This window comes from Theropithecus gelada, chromosome 13, assembly GCF_003255815.1.
Source record: "Theropithecus gelada isolate Dixy chromosome 13, Tgel_1.0, whole genome shotgun sequence".
In the NCBI taxonomy this organism is placed as follows: Eukaryota; Metazoa; Chordata; class Mammalia; order Primates; family Cercopithecidae; genus Theropithecus; species Theropithecus gelada.
The window spans coordinates 47,623,779-47,646,066 of record NC_037681.1 but is presented as its reverse complement, the minus strand read 5'-3'; the positions used below and the strand labels follow the sequence as shown (position 1 = coordinate 47,646,066).

Here is a 22,288-nt window from a genome sequence, read left to right as displayed (position 1 = left end):
TTTTTTTTTGAGGCGGAGTCTCGCTCTGTCGCCCAGGCTGGAGTGCAGTGGCCAGATCTCAGCTCACTGCAAGCTCCGCCTCCTGGGTTTACGCCATTCTCCTGCCTCAGCCTCCCGAGTAGCTGGGACTACAAGTGCCCGCCACCTCGCCCGGCTAGTTTTTTGTATTTTTAGTAGAGACGGGGTTTCACCGTGTTAGCCAGGATGGTCTTGATCTCCTGACCTCGTGATCCGCCCGTCTCGGCCTCCCAAAGTGCTGGGATTACAGGCTTGAGCCACCGCGCCCGGCTTTTAATCATTTTTAATAGAAAAATTGAAACCCATACAAAAATAGAATGATACAGTGACTCTCTATGTACCCAACATCTAGCTTCAACAATCATTACTTTCTGCTGTTATTGGATAGTATTTAAAGACCGGAAACTGGATGATAGCTCCATGGGAGTGAGTGTGGAAGAAAGAGAAGACAGTGACCAAGGCCTAGTCTAATTCAGCAAGAAAATATTGAGAAGGTGGGGAGGAACCAGCAAAGGGGACTGAAAATAAACAGCCAGTGAAGTAGGAGGAAAACCAGATTATGGTAGCCTGGAAGCCAAATGATGAAACAAATAATTCCCAGGTAACAATTTACTTACAGTATGATCAGTGCTGAAAGAAAAAAAATAGTGTGTTGCCGGGCGCGGTGGCTCAAGCCTGTAATCCCAGCACTTTGGGAGGCTGAGACGGGCGGATCACAAGGTCAGGAGATCGAGACCATCCTGGCTAACATGGTGAAACCCCGTCTCTACTAAAAATACAAAAAACTAGCCGGGCGAGGTGGCGGGCGCCTGTAGTCCCAGCTACTCGGGAGGCTGAGGCAGGAGAATGGCATAAACCCGGGAGGCAGAGCTTGCAGTGAGCTGAGATCCGGCCACTACACTCCAGCCTGGGCGACAGAGCGAGACTCCGTCTCAAAAAAAAAAAAAAAAAAAAGAAAAAAATAGTGTGTTGACACGGCACAGTGGCTCACACCTGTAGTACCAGCACTTTGGGAGGCTGAGGCAGGAGGATCACTTGAGTCCAGGAGGTCGAGGCTGTGGTGCGCCTTGTTTGTACCACTGCACTCCAGCCTGAGCAACAGAGTGAGACCCTGTTTCCAAAAAGAAAAAAAAAGACAGAAAAAGTATTGTGTGATGAGAGTGTATGACATGAGAATTAACCTAGTGTGGGGGCCAGGGAAGGCCTCCCCAAGGCAGTGACATTTAAGCTACCGCCCTCCCTCATTCTCCCTGTGACCAGCTAAAATCCTCCCTCCTCCATCCTGCTTCCACTCAGCTAGCTCCTCCTTTCTGGAATGGCTTAATTGAGGACTGTGTGCCAGCCATGAGTGGGGTTTTGGAACACAGATGAGAAAGACACAATTCCTGCCTTCAGGGAGCTTGCCCTGTAGCAGGCAGACAGACAAGCAAAGGACTTCATCACCATGAGGTGAGTGCTGGGATCAGATAAGCACAGTGTGAGCCTTGAGAGAAGCAGGGAGGGACACATACCCTGTCTGGGAAAAGAAAGTCAGGAAAGGCTTCCTGGAGGTGACATATGAGTGGAGAATGGAGTAGAAGTTGGACCTCCAGTTGCCTCCTCTGTCCATGCTCTTCAGCTTGGCTTGGACTTGTCAGGTGTTCACTCTTGTCCACATGCTTACATTTTAAATTTTGCCTGAAATCTCTAGCCCAGCTTAAAGCCTGGGCAGAGAATCGCACTTGAGGCCTGGCATTCGCGAGGGCCCTTTGCAAAGATTTTCACAGGGCCATTTGATAGCTCTTTGAGGAACAGGTGCAAGCACCCTGTTTCGCTGCCAAGCTTTCCTTACATAAATTTTCAAGTGAAGGTTGGTATTCCCACCGCTGGCGCCCTAGGCTTCTGGAGGCGGCACGTTTGGCCACACGCTGCGAGGCGCCCCTGCCTTCCCCGCCTGCTGGCTCCCGGCGGGGGCGGGCAGGGCACGTGAGGGCGTCTGCGCCCCCTCCCGGCACTCGAGGCTGCTGGCCGCGCCGGCTGCCCGGGAAGGGAAATCCCGGAGGAAGCCATTGTTGTTATGTCCCCTGTTGTCGTCATCGGCTGAGCCGTGCCAAGAATCCCGTTCCCCGCATAGGGCCCCGCAGTTTCTCCCCATTCTCGAGCTCACCCGCCCAGGTCTCTACGGGCCAGGCTGCCGCATCCGAGCCGCGGAGTGCGCGGTGGCCCCTGCGCATCCCAGCTCCAGGGTTCTCAGAATTGGGGAGAGCCCTAGGATGGGTGAGGCGCTTAGAAAACCGACGGCGCCGGGCCCGACGTACCCAGAGCCCTGGCATAGCTAGGCAGGGACTTGGGTTCCACCTTGACTCTGATAAGTAGCCCGACAAGGTGACCTTGTCCGGTGGTTTCCCCCTCTGGCCGCCTCAATTTGCCTCCCTGTGACCCGAGGAGAAACAGAGGTCCCTCAAGTTCCGCGCCTTAAGGGGAGGTTGGAGGGAGAAAGACCCCCTCTCTCCCTTGCCCCCTCACCCAGCGTGGGCTTTGGACTGGGGAGGCCGGGGGCGGGTGCCGAGGAAAGGCTGGCGCAGCCGGGGGCGGGGATGGCGCGGAGGGCGCGCGCAGCCCCTGTGGCTCTCCCGTGCGGCTCCGCAGCCGCCGCACAGGACAGTCCCTTCGCACGCGCCGCCCGCACACCTTGGCACGAGCCAAGCCACACTCTCCCCCGCCGGAACAGCCAGCCCGCCGCCCAGCTTGCCTAATCCGTTTAAGCCTCACCTCCTCCGCGAAGCTCTCCCGGGTTAACCCCCTCACTTCCAACCACTGTATCTGGCACGTGCTCCCGTTTTTTTGTTTTGTTTTGTTTTGTTTTTTGAAAGTGCACTCGCGGTCTCGTTGGAATAACACTGTCGAGGGTAGGTGTCTGTCCCCAGAAGCCTAAGTTCAGGACGCCCAGTGTGTTCTGAAGGATGCGGCTGATGAGTTTCTTGCCTGGGCTTACTAACCATTCCCACCCTCCACGCTTCCCCATCCCTGCTCGCTCTCTCCCCTCCTCCTACGGACCCTCCTCTTCACAGACTGTCATAGCTTCCAGTGCACAATCCTCTTCCCACCCCCTCCCATTCTACAGTGGCGGCAGGTGCGAGGGGAGAGAACATTGAGCATTTGAAGCTTCGACTTGAGGCTCGGCCACCGACTTTGCTGTAAGTCGCTCCCGCCCCTGGGTTTTAGTTTCCCCCAAATGAGGCAGAATGCGGTAATGTCCGGAAGGGCGCTGCAGGTGTGGAGGATGGGAATCACTGGCTGACACGCTGCCCCTCAGCCCCCTCTCCATAAACAGTGGTCGTGACACCAAAAAGGCGGCTCGACTCCACTGGCCGCCCCCGCCGGTAAGAGGACTGTGCGCGCTCTCCAGTTGCCAGTGCGGCGTCCAGAGCCCGGGAGGGAAAGAGGTTGGGGGTCCAGGCCGGGCCCTTTATTCACAGCCTTCGTGACCTTGGACTCTTCTTCCTCTGGGTCTCAGTTTACTCAGTTGAAAAGCAGGGATAACAATGGGTTGAAGGAGAGCAGGAAGCTTGCCACCCAATGTTTCTGTATAAAAATAAATGATCATTCGCGGTACAGTGATTGGCAGCAGATTTGGCTAGTGAATTTCGACCCCAGATTCTCCGTAGAGGGGTTTCTGGAGTCCCTGGAATCTCTATGTGTCACCGCTCATCTCACGTTCTTTCTGGTTCTCTGGAGATAGGTAATGGGTCCGCCCCTGTTTCTGCCTCCGCGTGGTGGGCGACACCCCCCGTGCAGGCATGCACAGAGTGATGGTCGTTGGGCGAAGGTTGGTCGTGAGGTCCCTGGGCTTGAGGAGCGAGGCTTGGAACCGGTGGGCGGGACTTTGTGCAGAGGAGGGGCTAGCTCGCCTGGGGGACGGGGCTGCGGAGATGAGGAGTTCTCCAGAACTCGGGTGGCGGGGCGCTCCCGCCGCCTTCACCGGGCTCAGGCGCGGGGAAATGGGGCTTTGGCAGTGGGGCGGGGCTTAAGGGTGGGGAGAGGCTGGGGAGCCTGGAGGCGGGGCTTGGGGAGCTCGCCCCACGCGGGGCGGGGCTCCAGCGGCAGCGGGATCTGCAGTTCGGACTCCGCGCGCCACAGTCGCTGCAGTTCGCTGCACTCTAGTGGCCCCGCCGCCCTGCAGGGATCCTGGGGATCGGCGGGCTGCTTGGACTGGGCGCGGGGCCGGCCCGGCCTATCCCTCCCTCGGTGGGGCCTCGACGGTCGGGGCACCGGGAACATGGAGCCCTCTCCCGCTGCCGGGGGCTCGGAGACCACTCGCCTGGTGAGCCACCTGGACCGCGGTGGCGCCGGCGGCAGCCTGCGTTTGAAGAGGTAGGACAGACCTGGGTTGGCCCTCGGCCTGGGGGCGCCACCCTACTACCCTCCGTCCATTTCGTTGTCTCTCTCGGCGCGGGCCCCGGCGGCCGTCCCGGTGCCCCGCGGGTCCCTGGTCTCCGCTGCACCCCGCTTAGTCCCCTCTGGCCGCACGGAGCGCCCGGCCCTACACAGCCGACTACGCCTCCTCCCGGCTGCCTGATTTCCTTGGGTGAAGCGGCTTCCCACTCCCCTCCTGCCGGCGTCCCAAGTCGCCGGACCCATCCGCCGCCCCCGCCGCGCCTGCCTTCCCTGGGAGCGGCTGCCGCTCCGTCGGGCCGGAGCCCTTGCCAGGTGCCTCGAGGTCCTCATTGCCTCGGGCCCAGGGCGGGAGCCCCTAGCTGCCCAGACTTCAGAGCTCCCTCTGGAGGCCCAGGGGCTTTCCTCCGCGCGCCCCCTCCAGCCGCGGCCAGCTGTGGACGCCAGGGCCCGATGATGGGCCGGGCTCCATGCAGGTCCTGCGGGCCCCTGGGGGGCGGGCGGCCGCCGGGAAGCGAGGGGGCGGCGAGGAAGGAGCAGGTGCGGTCTGGGCAGCGGGGGTATTCCCGGCTCCGCACAGACGGGGCCGGGGGCGGCGAGGTGTGAAATGAGGCGCGCAGAGCGGCCAGGACAGCGGGCCGGGGGCGGTAGGAGAACCGCCAACGCGCCCCGCCGGCCCCCACGCCCGCCGCCGCCATCCGCCTGCCCCTCTGAGCGGCCGCCGGGCCTTCCTGCTCACCCCCGCGGGCCATCTTGTCGGTCGGCTGACCGTCCGTTTGTCTCGGGAATTTGGCAGGGTCTCTGGCTTTTTCTCTACCCCATCTCTCTCAGTCTTTCTGCTTCTCTCCTAGTCCCTCTCCCTTTGTCTCTGACGTGGTGCTTCTGTGTGCTTCTCGTTCTTTCCTTGGGTGGGGGCCTTCAAGCCGGGTTGGGGGCGGGGGCGAGCAGAAGGGAGCTGGACCCCTTCCTGCAGGGGCCTGCAGAGACGCGGTGAGGGCTCTGCCGTAGGCCTGGCATCTCTTCAGGTGTCCTTTTGACTTTGGTTCAGCCCCTGCTACGTCACCCCTCTTCCCCACTCAATATTGGTTGTTTGTTGGGGGTTTCGGAGGGCCAGGGAGAGGAAACAGCCTTTCCTCATCTCTAAACAGCATGTAGCCACCCCACATGCACACACCCCCACACACCAACAGCCAGGCTTCCTTAGTGCCCAATTTATGCAGAACAAAAGGGAGCTGCCTGTTGATGGGTGGCCACCTTGATGACTGGCTGTGCTGTGCTTTACAAGGCCAGGGAATGAATGTTGCCCACTGACCCCAAAGCCACCCAGCCTCTGCTCTTCAGACTCGCATCTCCAGCTCCAGTCCATCTTCACTCTCATATGGCCATTAGTCACCCAATCCTGCAGCATTTTCTAAAAGGCGTTTCCTAACCTACCTGACCCTCCAGGGAAGCTCTGGCCTGGTCTATTCTAGACTCCTCCATCTCCTCTCCTCTCTTCTCTTCCTCCCATTAACAAGGTCATCTCAGTGCTTAGGACATATTTGTTCAAGCAGTCAGTGTATCTTCCTTTATATTCCTTTGAGCCCATCACTTTCCTCCTCAGCCCTCCCCTGACACTTCACACTTAGACTCCATGCCACAAACCTTGTCTTTGTCATTCTACATGTCTGGAATACCCTTCTCCACCTAGGTCTCATCTCCTTAAACATGCCTTTCTCTGTGAAGTTCTCCGAGCCCCCTGTGAGGGGGTGCTGCCTTCCCTGCACCCCAAACTGCTTTGTTTGTAACCCTCCTAACATCAGCCTGTCCTTGTGTAGTAAGCCATTTGTTACAATCTGTCTCTCCCACCAGACCAGGCTTCATTATGTGTGCTCTGCCTGGTGCACCTCATTGAACGAACGAGGAATGGTTTCACAGCCTCCTTCACTACCGCATCTCCTCTGGAAACACACCCAGAATCATACACGCCCAGATTCTAAGTCTTGGATGGGGCTTTGGAAATTCAAGAAATTAATCTACCAGTATTTCAGTTTTCTGTACAAGCACCAAATGTTCCCCCTACCTCCCTCAAAACTCAGTTCACCCACTTGGCAGAATTGTCTTCAGCCAGAAGGCCCCAGACATCCCGCCCCACTTTGCTGCTATGATCACGTTTCTATCTGGAGTCCTCGTTTTTACTCATGGGTATTCTTGTCACACCTCCATGAGTATTTCTAGTACTGTATTTTCTATTTAGGTCCTGAATTCTGTGGAGGATTCTGTCCTTGCTGGGTTCAGGTTGGGTAGTGGCAAGGGTGAGAATTGAACCAGAATGGGCTTAGCACTCAGCCTGAGCTCACTCAGCCTCTGGCAGCCCTAAGTGAGGTCCCAAGCCCCATTCATTTGTCAAGGGAGGCTTATGGTACCATGCAGTTAAGGTAAGCGCTGCTGGGTGCTTATAGTCAGACTGAAGTCCAATTAACATGCTGCTCTCACTGCCATCCTCAGCCATAGCAGACTGCACCCCTTCTTCCCCGTGACAACCCCAGCTCTGGAATCTAGCCATCAGTTCTCTGTGCCAGGAATCAGACTTTTTGGTCCCAACGTCCCGCTCGTCTCTTTTTTTTCTTTTTTTTTGAGACGGAGTCTCCCTCTGTTGCCCAGGCTGGAGTGCAGTGGTGCCATCTTGGCTCACTGTAAGCTCCGCCTCCCGGGTTCACGCCATTCTCCTGCCTCAGCCTCCCGAGTAGCTGGGACTACAGGCGCCCACCACCACGCCTGGCTAATTTTTTTGTATTTTTAGTAGAGACAGGTTTCACCGTGTTAGCCAGGATGGTCTCAATCTCCTGACCTCGTGATCCGCCCATCTCGGCCTCCCAAAGTGCTGGGATTACAGGCTTGAGCCAGGGCGCCTGGCTGTCCCGGCTGGTCTCTTAAAGGGCCACACTTCAGCTGCACGTCTAGAGAGGGCGGGGGCAGGATCCGGGAGTGGAGGCTCTGGGAGGTGGGCCTGGAAAGGAGGCACACAAAGGCCAGGAACACATGGTGAGTCCCATTCTATACTTCATTCCACCTTCCCTTCATACTGCCTTGGTGTGCGTGGCATAGCATTCACCTGCCTTTATCAAAATCCTTTCCATTCTTCAAGGCCCTTCTCATGTTACCTCTTTCATCTGTTTCCCTGATTTCCTCATTATAATTAGTCTGGCCCTCCATCCTTAGAACCCTGATAGCACTCTAACCGCCCTAATGACAGTGGCCACCTTCGCTCTATATCATTGTGTAGGTACATACTTGCCCTGTTCACCAAAAGCTCTCAGAGATCAGCAGGAATCCTGCTCATTTTGGGGTGCCTAGCATAAGATTTGGTTGGGGTCTAGTCTCAGCTCTAGCAACTAGCTGGGTTGGCCTCCATGTGTCCCCCAACTCTGTGAGCCTCATGCTTCTTATTTAATAAAATGTAGGCCGGGCACGGTGGCTCAAGCCTGTAATCCCAGCACTTTGGGAGGCCGAGACAGGCGGATCACGAGGTCAGGAGATTGAGACCATCCTGGCTAACCCGGTGAAACCCCGTCTCTACTAAAAAATACAAAAAAACTAGCCAGGCGAGGTGGCAGGCGCCTGTAGTCCCAGCTACTCGGGAGGCTGAGGCAGGAGAATGGCGTAAACCGGGAGGCAGAGCTTGCAGTGAGCAGAGATCCGGCCACTGCACTCCAGCCTGGGCGACAGAGCGAGACTCCGTCTCAATAAAAATAAATAAATAAATAAATAAATAAAAATAAATAAAATGTTAGACTAGAGCCGGGTGCGGTGGCTCACGCCCATAATCCCAGAAGCTCAGTAAACTGAGGTGGGAGGATCACTTGAGGCCAGGAGCTCAAGTGTGTGGTGAGTTCTGATCACACCACTGTACTCCAGCCTGGGCAACAGAGCAAGACCCCATCTCTCTCTCTCTCTCTTTTTTTTTTTTTGAGACAGAGTCTCACTCTGTCACCAGGCTGGAATGCAGTGATGCGATCTCGGCTCACCGCAACCTCCAACTCCCAGGTTCAAGCGATTCTCCTTCCTCAGCCTCCCGAGTAGCTGGGATTACAGGCACGTGCCACCACACCCAGCTAATTTTTGTATTTTTAGTAGAGGTGGTGTTTCACCATGTTGGCCAGGATGGTCTCAATCTCCTGACCTCGTGATCTGCCTGCCTTGGCCTCTGAAAGTGCTGGGATTACAGGTGTGAGCCACCACTCCTGGCCAACCCCATCTCTTAAAAAAGTTAGACTAGACCATCTGTAAGGTGCTTTCCAGCTGTGAAATTCTGTGACTCTGTGTATGGAAGGAAAAGGGAGGCTGGGGTCTGACCTGTTCATTTAGCCCCCATCTCTCATGTGGCCCTCTGCTGACACAGCTCCCAGATACGACCAGGCCTGGGGAAGGAGCGAGAGATGGTCTGATGAGGCCAGCATGGGGGACTGAGGACGTGGAGTGAGCAGGCCAGCCTGTGGGCCAGGCCCAGGTTGAACCATGTCGCTTGCCTCAGTCTCTTCACAGAGCCATCAGAGCCCCTTCCTGAGGAGTCCAAACCTGTGGAGATGCCCTTCCACCACTGCCACAGGGACCCCCTGCCGCCGCCGGGTCTCACCCCGGAGAGGCTGCATGCACGGAAGCAGCTGTATGCTGCCTGTGCCGTGTGCTTTGTCTTCATGGCTGGGGAGGTGGTCGGTAAGTTGGGGAGCAGCCCTTCAACCCCATCCTCCCAACACCTGCGCAAGCCACTCCACCCAGAGTCCCAGGGATGTTCCTGGGTGCAGATGCAGAGATGGGGATGGCTGGGATAGGAGAGCTGGGTGCCCGGGACTCAGGAAGTGGGAGAGGTGAGGGACAGAGCACCAAAGGGAATTCCAGTCGAGGTCTGGGGCCAGTGGGTCAGGGCTGGCTTCTTTTAAAAACCTTATTTTCTTGTTATTAAAATAAAATATATCATTGTAGAAAAAATTAGAAAATACAGATGAATGAAAAGAAGACCATAACAGTAGTTAATTATACCTGTAGTCCCATCACCTGAGAAAACCCCAATTCACATTTTTGGTGTATATCCCCCAATTTATTTTCCATGCCTATACACACTACATGATATTTTCTAAATGGAAGCAGACTCCATCATTTCACCCTGGCAGGCGGGTATCTGGCACACAGCCTGGCCATCATGACCGACGCAGCCCACTTGCTGGCGGATGTGGGCAGCATGATGGGCAGCCTCTTCTCCCTCTGGCTCTCTACCCGTCCAGCCACCCGCACCATGACCTTTGGCTGGCACCGTTCAGGTAAGGCCCTTGCATGGCCCAGTGACTCTCCAGTCTTGCCAGAGGGCACCTCTCAGGGTCCCAAGCAGGTCTCTGACAGCTTGTCTCCCCCCTACCCTGCAGAGACTCTGGGGGCTTTGGCCTCTGTGGTCTCCCTCTGGATGGTCACTGGCATCCTCCTGTACCTGGCCTTCGTCCGCCTGCTGCACAGCGACTACCACATCGAGGGGGGTGCCATGCTGCTGACCGCCAGCATCGCAGTCTGTGCCAACCTGTTGTACGTCCCAGTATGGAGCAGGCACCTTGTGGGGCCCAGGGCGAGGGGTCTTCCTCCAGGATGGGAGAGCTAGCTTTCTCTTCCCCACCAGACACACAGACATGCGCACACAGCTTTCCATGGGCTGCCCTGGGTGTGCCTGAGAAGGGTCTGGGATAGAGACCTAAAATTCAGTCAGCAGATCTCTGTTAAGGGCCTGCCATGGGCCAGCCACTCTGATGAGGGCTTTCATCAACATGATTGCATTTGAACCTCATGGCCACCCCATGAGGTAGGTAGTATTACCCCTAGTTTACCATTAATGCAGTCAGTCCTGACAGGTAACTTGCCCCAGTCATATATCTATTTAGGTAACAGAGCCAGCATCCGAATCCACGTGTGTGGCACCAAGTCTGGTATTCTTTCCCCCAGGCTGCATTGTTTGTCTCTCTTGCAAAACGCTGTTTTCTTCCAGGGGCTGGGAAAGGGCTCCTGGGGAGGTAAGAGAATGGGGCGTGGAGATGGGGGCATAGGAGGCCAGGAGCAGGCCCCTGGGCTGAGCTGCTTTGCTTCCCCCTCAGAATGGCCTTTGTGCTGCACCAGGCTGGGCCCCCCCACAGCCACGGGTCTAGGGGAGCAGAGTATGCACCGCTGGAGGAGGGGCCTGAAGAGCCCCTGCCCCTGGGGAACACCAGCGTCCGGGCAGCATTTGTGCACGTGTTGGGGGACCTCCTGCAGAGCTTTGGGGTACTGGCTGCCTCCATCCTCATCTACTTCAAGGTACCATTGTTGGAGACCTGCCCCAGCCTTCCTCCCCACAACTCCACATCCCAGCCCCCTCCTTCCCAGGTCCCAAAGCTTCCTTCCCCTCCCTCCAGCTCCTCCCTCCCACCTCCCAGGACTCTCCCAGACATGAGGCATGTTCCCTGTCCCCTCTGCAGGGTTTTGAGGGGCCTCTCAGGTCCTGTTTGTTCAAGACACCCCTAGATCTTCCTCTGGAAGCTCGCTGGTTGTTGGGCTTAGGGGTCTCTTTCTCTGCAGCCTCAGTACAAGGCAGCCGACCCCATCAGCACCTTCCTCTTCTCCATCTGTGCCCTTGGATCCACGGCTCCCACCCTCCGAGATGTTCTTCGAATCCTCATGGAAGGTGAGTCGGGCACCACTGCTCCCCACCCCTGCGGCTGTCTCTAACTTTACTCTCGCACTGGGCCACCACTTTTTGCTTTGAAGAGAGTACGGGAAGAAGGCTTGGCTCATGGGGTCTGCTGCTGGAACAAGGATTTGGGCATAGGGTGAATTGTAGGGGTAAAAGGAGAGTGGATGCAGGATAGGGGAGGTGGAGTCCCGTGGTGGGGGTGCTGCTTCTGGGCAGGAGTGGCCCTGGCAGTAAGGCATGACTGGTGCTGGTTGCAGGTACCCCCCGCAATGTGGGGTTCGAACCTGTGCGGGATACGCTGTTGTCGGTGCCAGGAGTCCGGGCTACCCATGAGCTGCACCTGTGGGCCCTTACGCTCACTTACCACGTTGCCTCTGCACACCTGGCCATCGGTGAGTCTCACTGGCCCCAGCTAGTCACTACCTAGAACATACCCCACCCCAAACATGGGACAATAGCTTGAGTTACTAGGATTGTTTCAGTCTTTCTTGATCTGTCTCTGTTTGTCTGTGTCTCCCTCTCACATACACACACACACACGCACACGCGCTCGTGCATGTTGGACACAAGGAGTCTCCATCCACTGGATGCAGTGTTCTGGGGGAGGTTTCACCCTCTTTGAAGTAGCACAGGGAACCAACAACCCTTTAAAAGATCATTAGTGGCCAGGTGCGGTGGCTCACGCCTGTAATCCCAGCACTTTGGGAGGCCAAGGCAGGTGGATCACAAGGTCAGGAGATCGAGACCATCTGGGTTTTAGAGTGAAACCCCGTCTCTACTGAAAAATACAAAAAACTAGCCCAGCGTGGTGGTGGATGCGTGTAGTCCCAGCTACTCGGGAGGCTGAGGCAGGGGAATCGCTTAAACCTAGGAGGCGGAGCTTGCAGTGAGCCGAGATGGTGCCACTGCACTCCAGCCTGGGCGACAGAGCAAGACTCTGTCTCAAAAAAAAAAAAAAAAGAGAGTCCTGATGCTCTTTATTTAAAAAAAAAAAAAAAAAAAAAAAGATCATTAGTACCTACGGGTCTAGTGATGGGGCACAGTTAGGTAAATTACGGCACCTCCACCCTGAGGTATCATGTAACTGTTAAAAATGATGCATATGAAGACTGTACAGCAACTAGGAAAAATGTTTATGGTATAATGCTGAAAAAAAAAGCTGAATATAAAATTACATCTACATTATGATTCAACTATTAAAAATATATATGGTGAGTCATGAGCTGACAAAGGATTTTTGAGTTTCTTCCAGATGCAAGAAGCAATCAGAGTCATGCAATTTGGATGCCAAAAATATTATAATTTGTAGGATATTTGATGGAAACTCTAGAGGGACAATGAGACAGATATTTAACATCTGGATTGTCCTGGGAAATCGGGTGATATGGCTGTTGAAACGTTGAGCTGTTTGTTGACACTCAGTGACAGGAGAGAATAGAAGACTGGGAAGAGTTTAGTGTGTTAGCACGGTTGATTGGGGTGAGTCTCTCCAACATTTGATTTGACACTTTTATGCTGTTCATACAACACAGAAAGAAAAGCAGGCTCCCATTCACGCCTGGCTTTAATGCTGTGCAGCCCCTTTCCCTGTCCTTATCTCAGTCCCTGCCTGTTCCTGACTCCCCTGGGATTGATGCCGCCTCTTATCACTCTCCCACAGACTCCACTGCTGACCCTGAAGCTGTCCTGGCTGAAGCCTCATCCCGGCTCTACTCCCGGTTTGGATTCTCCAGCTGCACCCTGCAGGTCGAGCAGTACCAGCCGGAGATGGCCCAGTGCCTGCGCTGCCAGGAGCCCCCACAAGCCTGAGCCATGGCCCTGCCCTCACCCCACTGCCAGGCCGAGGCTCAGCCCCAGACTCTCAGCATCTGCTGCCCTGATCACAGAGACGGGACCGAGCCAAGTCCATACCCCTTCCTCTCTCCCTCCTTCCACCTGCCAGTTTCCCCAGCCTCAGCCCCAGCCCCAGCCCCAGTGGGCAAGACCAAAGTGTGGCGGAGAGTGGGTTGGGAGTCAGGGGAATAGATGTGACTAGTTCAGGGGCAGGGACTCCCGGGCCTCAGTGTGGCAGGGTGTGTCGAAGGCCTGTGGTGCCCTCTCCACATGGTCTGGAGAGCCACGAACATCCTTTCCCTGCCGTCCATTTGTCTGTGTGGCAGGCCAGCTGGCTGGCTGGGGGCATCTGCCTGTCTATGTGCTGTTCGTGTGCCTATGCCTGGGGGAGGTCAGTAGGGGCCCCCTCCCCACATGGCCCTCGCTCTGTCTATGCAGGGGCCCCAAGCCCGCACTTTGTCCGTGTGTCTTAGCCCTGTGGTTTTTTCTGTGTGTGTGTGTGTGTGTGTCTGTTCTTGGTGCTGTGGCCTGTGTGTCTCTGTGCCTATGTGGCTGTGCTATGGTCTCTGTGAGTCTGCTCCATCCATGTGTCTGTTTGGGGGTCTGTCTCTCCATCCCTCTGTTGGTGCTGTGCCCTTGGCTATCCCTGAAAGAGGGAGGACTCCGCTGCAGCTCCACCAATAAACTCGTGTCTCACTGCATCTTTCAGCCTGTGTGCTGACTCCTCAGGAGGGGGAAATCAAATAGGTCACTTGAGAACAACCAAATCCCTCCTGTCCCTTCCCAGCCTCTGGAGTGACCTCCCACAGACCTCCTGTACTTTCCCAGCCCCTCCACCCTCAGATGTAAGGTAAAAGCCACCAGCCTCTTTACTCCCCTTCCCCTGGCTCACAGCATGCCTGGGTCCTTGGCTCAGGGAGAATCCCATGTGTCCTAGGCTTGGTTGCAGGAGAAGGCTGGAAGGTAAGGAGCCAAGGAATCCCTGGGAGTCAGTTGTTCTCAGAGGTCCCTGCATGCCAGTGGGCCTCAGGCTGGCTGGAGGGAGGCTGGGTCCCTTTGAGGGAGAATAGCATTGATGTGGGCTTGGTTCTCAGGCCGTCTAAGGAGTCCAGCAGTAGGGACCCCTCAACCCTGATAGCAGCCAACCCTGAGTCCAGGTTTAGGCTGTGAACACCAAGGACCTCTTTTACACCTATTCTCCCTTTGTCTTAAGAACTGCATATTTTGACACATTAAGTCTTAAAATCAGGCTCATTAAGGGATTGTTGATTTTCTCTTTTAAAAAAAGCAAACTCAAGCTGGACATAGTGGCCTATGCCTGTAATCCCAGCCCTTTGGAGGCTGAGGTGGGAGGATTGTTTGAGCCCAGTTCAAGACTGGGCAACCTAGGGAAACCCCTGTCTCTACAGATAATTTTAAAATTAGCTGGGTGTGGTGGTGCACACCTGTAGTCCCAGCTATTCAGGAGGCTGAGGCAGGAGGATTGCCTGAGCCCAGGAGGTCAAGGCGGCAGTCAGCCATGATCATGCCACTGCACTTCAACCTGGGCAACAGAGCAAGACCTTGTTTCAAAAAAAATCAAACTCACTGGGTTCAGTGGCTCTCGTCTGTCATGCCAGCACTTTGAGAGGCTGAGGCAGGAGGATCACTTGAGGCCAGGAGTTCAAGACCAGCCTGGTCAACATAGTGAGACCCTGTCTCTACAAAAAAATTAAAAATATAAATAAATTAGCTATATGTGGTGGTGCATGTATGTGGTCCCAGCTACTCAGGAGGCTGAGGTGGGAGGATCACTTGAGCCCAAGAGGTTGAGGCTGCAATGAACTATGATCATGCCACTGCACTCTAGCCTGAGCAACAGAGCGAGAATCTAAAAAAAAAAAAAAAAAAAAAATCAGCTAGGCAAGATGGCTCACGCCTGTAATCCCAGCACTTTGGGAGGCTGAGGCAGGCAGATCACTTGACCCCAGGAGTTCAAGATCAGCCTGGGCAACATGGTGAAACTCTGTCTGTACAAGAAATACAAAAATTAGCTGTGCATGGTAGTGTGTACCTGTAGTCCCAGTTACTTGGGAGGCTAACTGGGGAGAATCACTTGAGCTCAGGTCATTGAGGCTGCAGTGAGCCATGATTGTGCCACTGCACTCCAGTCTGGGCAACAGAGTGAGACTGTGTCTCAAACATGATGAAACCCTATCTCTACTAAAAAATACAAAAATTTGGCTGGGTGCAGTGGCTCAGTGCTGTAATCCCAGCACTTTGGGAGGCCGAGGTGGGTGGATCACCTGAGGTCAGGAGTTCAAGACCAGCATGACCGACATGGAGAAACCCTGTCTCTACTAAAAATACAAAATTAGCCAGGCGTGGTGGCGCATGCCTATAATCCCAGCTACTCAGGAGGCTGAGGCAGGAGAATTGCTTGAACCCGGGGGAGGCAGAGGTTGCGGTGAGCTAAGATCATGTCGTTGTAGTCCAGTTTGGGCAACAAGACTGAAATTCTGCTCAAAAAAAAAAAAAAAAAAAAAAAAAAAAGCTAGGTGTGGTGGCGTGCGCCAGTAAACCCAGCTACTCAGGAGGTTGAGGCAGGAAGAATCACTTGAACCTGGGAGGCAGAGGTTGCAGTGAGCTGAGATCGCGCCACTGCACTCCAGCCTGGGCAACAGAGGGAGACTCTGTCTCAAAAAAAAAAAAAAAAAAATTAGACTCTGTGCTTTGATTTTAGATCTGGTGCTTTAGGCCTTCCCACCATGTTGATAAAATCCCAGCCCAAAGCAAGGACGTTGAGCATTTTCAATAGCCCATGCATATTTCTGTGAGCCTTCCTCATAATGGAAATACATTTATTATCAGATTATTTTTATTATAAAAGCAATATATACTTGTTTTAAGGGTACAACAAAGGAAAAGTATATAAAGTAGAAAGTGAATGTTTCTCCTGTAATCTTACTTCCTGAAAAAACTGCTAATCCCAGTATGGGGTCAGTATTTCTACATAATAACAAAAAATGGTGTCATCTTATAGGTGAGATCATATAACCTGTGTTTATGACAACCGTGCAGCCTGGACTCATCTTTCCATGTCAAGACCATAGATTTCATTCCTTTTTAAAGGTGAGGCTTTTGGACTCATCAGAGCGAGCCCCCTGCCTGATGTCCAGCCAGGGGCCTTAGCCCAGACTGGGTGAGATGCCACTGCCCACGTCAGGGCGTGGGAGGCTGGCGAGGCAAAAGGCTGGCAGTCCATCACACCCGGCGGCAAGGCCGCCCCAGCTGCTCGCCATGCTTTGCTGGTTCCTGATACTTTCTCATTTTACGTCTCATTGATTATAGACCCCAAGTGACAGGATGGGGGTGGGGAAGAGTGAGGAAATCGAGGAGAGGGAAGGAGGGTGGGGAAGAGGAGGACTCGATTTTCACCCTATGAAATGCTTTAAGCCACAGCCTGTCCTATCTGTGCCATGCCGGGTCCCTTTGCAGGGGAGGGAGCAGAATGCTCAGGGCAAGTGAATGCCTTCACCAGGCATCCAGTCCATCTTCTGTCCGTAGAAGAAGGAGACTCAGGGAGGGAAAAATACTTCCCCTGGGTCAGCCAGCACACGCCCAAGCTCTCACTCCCACTCTAGGCCCCTCTGAAGCTCTTGCCTAGTTGAGTTTCTCAGCAAACCTTTCCCCAGCTCCTCCAGCAGCCTGCTGCCACTGGCACTCCTGTCCTGGGGCTCTGGGGTCAGGCCGTCTGGTTCTGTTCTGCCTTCTACTATGATTCTAGTCACAGTTCACTTCTCTGCATCTCAGCTTTCTCAATTATAAAATAGGGATTACATGATATCATGGGCGTGAACATGCCTGGTATATAGAAGGTGTGTAGAAGAGTTAGCTTTTGGGTTGAACCCAGGATGTAGGGGAGAGATTTCAGGGTAACAGAGTGGCCCAGCACCCTAACAGCAGGGAAAGGAAGCAGCAGTCATTGAGCTTACTTTGTACAAGGCCCTGTGGCGCGAACAGTATCCTGTGCACCTGACAGATGGAGAAGCAGGCTCACCTGCCCTTGGTCGTGCAGCTGGTGACCGTCAGGGCTGAGATTCCCACGGTTCTGGGTTCTGGCCCCTGGAAGTCCCCAGTCCTTTCTCCATGCCACCCTGCCTTTCAACCCACCTTCAGGCATTGGGAGGATGAGGAGACAGGTCTCTGGAGCATTCTCCCACCTTCACACTGGGCTGCCATCCCTGGGAGCCCAGGAAATCCTTATCTACAGAGCTGCCTGCACTCCCCCATTATCCTCCAATCCCCCTCCTCCTCCACTTGCTTATCCAGAAGTCCCTTTCCCCTGGGTGCCCTTCCTTGATGATAGATGGAGGAGGGAACGTCGAGGGGAAGGGACTGGGCCTGGGAGGGGTGAGGGGAAGGCAGGGGAGAGCAACGCAGGTGGGGGAGGGGGGAGGGCCCATCCCTCAGCCAGCCCCAGCTCTTTACATGGCTGATTAACTCGGGGAGGGGAGGGCTTTCAGGTCAGAGAGGAAGGAACCAGAGAAGAGGGACAGCTAGGGAAGGGGTGAAATGGAGAACGGAGGGAAAGAGGCAGGCTGGATTTCTCTGCCGCGAGCTGCAGGGCTGTTTAAAGGAGAGACTGGAGACCAAGGGGCCAGAATGCAGGTTGCGAACCTTAGAAGCCTCGTGCTGCAGTGACTGGGCGGGGTAGCATGGGCACATGGGCAGGTCCTGCCCTTCTCCCCAGGCTGCCCACCTGGAGTGGCCCAGGGTGAGTCCTGCACCACGTCTGAGAGGTGAAGGCCAAGGTCCAGGACCCAGGGGGCAGGGTCAAGAGGAAGCCCGGGTGATAAGCACCACCCTCTATCGGCCCTCCCGCCCGGTCAGGGCCCCAGTGCAGCCAGCTTGAAGGAGGCATTTGGCCCTCCCGCTGCCTAGAACCCCGCTGGCTGGGGAGCAGCGCCCCCCACAGGGGCCTGCACCACGGTAGCGGCAGAGGCAGCCGGAAGTCTCTGCAGTGAGTCTCAGGACTGGCGTCAGGATGGGAAGACCCTTTTCCCCTCCGCCAGGCAGAGCCCCTCACTGTGGAGAACTGTATTCAGGGTGTTCCTTTTACAGTTGGAGTACTCTTCTCTCTTAACTCTCCAACCTCCCTTCCCCCAACTCTGGCAGTTCCCAGGGCCACCTCGTCAGTACCTGGTAAGTACCTTTCAAGGGGTGCTTGGAGGGGCAGTTCCCAGGCCCCAACAGGGCAAAGCCTGAAGCCCCAGATGCAGCTGTGTGTGGGCTTTTTCTTTTTTCTTTTTTGAGATGGGGTCTTGCTATGCTGCTCAGGCTAGCCTCAAACTCCTTGGTTCAAACAATCCTCCTGCCTCAGCTTCCTAAGCAGCTGGGACTCCACGTGTACACCACCACACCCCCAGATGCAGCTGTGATCACCAGCAACCCCATACACAAAGCAGGCCCTGTTTCCTTAACTGGCAAGAGAAAGAACGTGGGGAGGGTGGGTAGGCAGGAAGGCCCAGGTTGCCAGAGCCGGTGCCTTCCTCCTTCAGCCCTGGCCCTAGCCTCTCTCTGCTCTTGCCATTCCCCATGCAGTACCCCAGACACCCTCACCTGCTCTCTGGCTACAGCATCCTGGGGACAGGAAGAAGTCCGGGCCTGGTGAAGCTCACTCAGAGGACATGACCCAAACAACCTAAACCTCCAATTCCATTCTCTTGTTTGCTTTGGCTCAACAATGATGGCTATAAATTTAATTTAAAGGACTGTAGCCAAAAACCTGGGGAGAAATAGAAGGGAACTGAACCCAGAATATTAAGAAGATAAGAAAGCTTACCAAAATAAGCAGGGTTCAGACCCTAAAACAACAGACTTGCTTTTTCCTGACCATGGAGTCTGCCCAAGCATGGCCTCCCTACTTCCCTCCATCCTGCTGGACCAGGACGTGGTCACACAGGACTGCTGGGAGGCACAGTAACACGGGGAGTGGCTACTGACTGCACACTCCTTAAAGGAAGGCATGCTCCCCCAGCATCTAACTCACAGCCAGACACCAAGTACATGCTCAGTGTGACTGCTGGTGATGGAAGGAATGGGTGGAAGGATGGTGAACAGATAAACATCAGGCCAATGCAAAGTCCATAACATACCCTCTAATCCCCAGCTCCTACCAATGGGCCAACAAGCAGGTTTCATACATGCTGATTCCCGAGGTATAAATCTGTGTCTGATGGGAGCATGTGATGGTAGCAATCCAGGTGCTCTCAAGCAGGCAGTCATTTCTATTTCTTGGGTTCTCCAGGGAGTACAAGCCCTTCCACACCCCTGCCCTGGACATGGCTTCCCCCAGCCCCACCACAAATTCAGTGTTTAGCTTTCCCTCAAGTCTTGCTTGTGACTCTATTAATCTCCTGCAGATTCATCACAGCTTCCCCGACCTTCTCTAGAGCCTTTGAGCGCCCAATCTCAATACCCATTTTTTTCCTTGCCACTTGTAAATGACCTCAGCTTCTAAACCAGTCCCTCAGTAACCTTGTGAAACCTGCTTACCACCACAGAGCATCAGCCTAACAACTATTGTGACAACGTCCTTGCCTCAAATTTCCTTCTCTTTGGCCTGCTACAGGATTTGAATCTACCAATACGTCTCCTGTCCCTCACACACTTGGAATTCTGGGCCTCTTGAGGGCTTTCTTCTGAGTTCTTTTGCTGCCCTTGCTGAAATTGAGGCTTGCCCCCATTCTACAAATATGCGTATTTTAAAAGCTTCAATTACCTTTATGTTGATGCTTCAGTCAACACGTTTATTGAGCACCTACTATGTGCTCAACCTTGTTCTGGGTGTTTGGGATACATCAGTGAATAAAGTCCCTGCTCTCATGGCACTTGTGTTGTCACATATAAATACCACCTGTCTCTGTTGTGCTTGCTCCAACTCCCCAGCTCCATTACCTCCATAACATCTCCATATAGATGGCCCATGGCAGCTAGGTATCACACCCAAAGGGAATCAACCCTCCCCTCCCCCAAACTGGCTATCTGGTCTACCTTCATCAGTCTTCATTCTTCCAGTCTTGAGGTCCCACACTGTGCGGTCATTCTTCACTCTCCTCTCTCCTCAGTCGTATAACATCTATTCCTGTCTCTGAATCCAGACCCTTGTCACCCATGCTGTGTTTACTGCAACAACTTCCTAATTGGCTTCCAGATGGTGGAATGGCTCCTTTCCCTCTTCTAGGCATTGCTGCCAGATGAGTCTTCCGTAAGCACTCATCCCATCCTGACCCTCATTCTCTGCTCCTCACCTCCACCGGTCAATGCCCCCTTATTGTCTCTGGGGATATTATTGCAGAACTACAGACACTTTGCAGTTTTACACTGGGAATTGCCAACTACCCTTTTAAAGCCTATAGGTGGGCTGGGCATGGTGGCTCATGGCTGTAATCCCAGCACTTTAGGAGGCTGATGCGGGAGGATCACTTGAGCCCAGGAATAGACCAGCCTGAGCAACATGGCGAATCCCCATCTCTACAAAACAAAACAAAGAATAAAAATTAGCCAGGCATGGTGGCATGTGCCTGTAGTCCCAGCTTTTCTGGAGGCTGAGTGGGGAGGATCGCTTGAGTCCAGGAGTTTGAGACCAGCCTGGGCGACATGGCAAAACCCCATCCCTACAAAAAAAAAACACAAAAAATTAGCCAGGCATGGTGGTATGGCCATTGTGGTCCCAGCTACTTGGGAGGCTTAAGTGGGAGGATCACTTGAGCCCACGAGGTCAAGGCTGCAGTGAGCTGAGATCGCGCCACTGCACTCCAGCCTAGGTGACAGAATGAGACCCTATCTCAAAAAAATTTTTTTAATATAAAAACTAAAAGCCTACAGGCATACTGACTTGCCCATGGTTTCAGGTAGGTAGTTGTAAGGTGAGGACTAGAGTGCAGCTGACAAAGCTCCAGGTGGACTACCTATGTTGAGGGGGTTGTCTCCTTCACTAGGGTGGACAGTGAAGAGGTGGGAGAAAATGGCTGTAATAGCAACCCAACGTTAGCCAGACTTCTTTCAAGGCGGGGGATAGAGTCAAAGGATTCATGCAAGTGTCAAAGGGATGTATCTGTAAAGCGCTTAGAACACTGCTTGGCATATAAATGTTTCTTATAAAAGAAATAGATCAAACCTCTTAAGTACCTCAGGAAGGAAAGTAACTTTTTATGCTTTGTGACAATTACATGGCACATATGAAGTTGTTTCTCAGTGAATGTGGAACAGGCTCAGTCAAAGGTATTGTATTAAAGGGCTAATTTTGGCTGGGTGCGGTGGCTCACACCTGTAATCCTAGCACTTTGGAAGACCGAGGCGGGTGGATCACTTGAGGTCAGGAGTTCAACACCAGCCTGGTCAACATGGCAAAACCTCTACTAAAAATATAAAAAGTTAGCTGGGCGTGGTAGCACGTGCCTGTAGTCCCACTTACTTGGGAAGCTGAGGCAGGAGAATCACTTGAACCTGGGAAGCGGAGGTTGTAGTGAGCCAAGATTGCACCACTGCACTCCAGCCTGGGCGACAAAGCGAGATGCCATCTCAAAAAGATAAAAATTTTTTTAAAAGGCACTAATTTTGGTTTTTGCTGGTTAAGTTTTTTCATTTTATTTCCCAAAATAATAAGATCTACTTTCTGGTCATTTGGGAAAAAAGTTTATTCAACTCAGAGCTGTGTTATGATTCGGAGAGCCAAAGAAAGGCTCAGGACAGGAACACCTCCCACCACTTAGCAATTGAGTAAAATGCGTTCGCTACTTGGCAGCAAACACTGCTTCTACTTGAGGGTGAGGCTATCCAAGTTCTGTGGGAATCTGTGTGTGAGTCCCAAGTACCCATGAGTACAATTGGGAAACGAATCTCTGAATTGTTCTAAGAGTTTAAGCAAGGAAGTGGAGTCTCTAGAAAGAAGAGGAAGGGTTCTGGAAATGACACTATTTTCCAACCAACAAAGTCCTCCAGGTACCTGAGGGAGACCTCGTCAGGCAGGAATCTGGGTTTGCAAAGACGGGAAAGGGTTAACATTAGCAGGACCGGAGGCCTCCACACTCTAGGACTTGGCATTATACTTGGTATCCTCCTTCAAATAGTACCTATGGTTGTAAATTAACATTTCTATTGGAATTGACATCCAAACCCCCTGGTCTGGTCCGTCAGACTCTCAACCCTCACAATACTGAGTAGGAATCTGCTGCTGCGTTCAGTGTCTCCTCACTGTGCCTCAGACAATTTCCATTCCTCTCGAACTGTACTCTAAAGAAGATTCTTCGTCCTTCCTCACAACACAGCTCACACCCCACGGCACAGGCTTTTCCGACTCCATTATCTGTGCTGACCTCTTCTGAAAATTGG

At 53.8% G+C, this 22,288-nt stretch overlaps 1 protein-coding gene across 4 annotated transcripts in view; it reads left to right on the top strand.

Moving 5' to 3' along the window:
* The window catches only part of SLC30A3 (solute carrier family 30 member 3), a 22,381-nt gene extending 8,767 nt beyond the window's left edge, over nt 1-13,614 (top strand). For 2 of the 4 annotated variants that reach the window (XM_025354057.1, XM_025354056.1), the window contains 7 exons: nt 8,906-9,087; nt 9,543-9,689; nt 9,792-9,945; nt 10,506-10,704; nt 10,966-11,071; nt 11,338-11,472; nt 12,741-13,614. In XM_025354057.1, the coding sequence (XP_025209842.1) occupies nt 8,906-9,087; nt 9,543-9,689; nt 9,792-9,945; nt 10,506-10,704; nt 10,966-11,071; nt 11,338-11,472; nt 12,741-12,889 (1,072 nt within the window). In that variant the 3' untranslated portion in view covers nt 12,890-13,614. Of the gene's footprint in view, nt 1-3,121; nt 3,195-3,924; nt 4,372-8,905; nt 9,088-9,542; nt 9,690-9,791; nt 9,946-10,505; nt 10,705-10,965; nt 11,072-11,337; nt 11,473-12,740 lie in introns of those variants that run through there. The other 2 variants (XM_025354054.1, XM_025354053.1) reach the window with 2 other exon arrangements.
* The last annotated feature ends 8,674 nt before the right edge of the window (nt 13,615-22,288 follow it).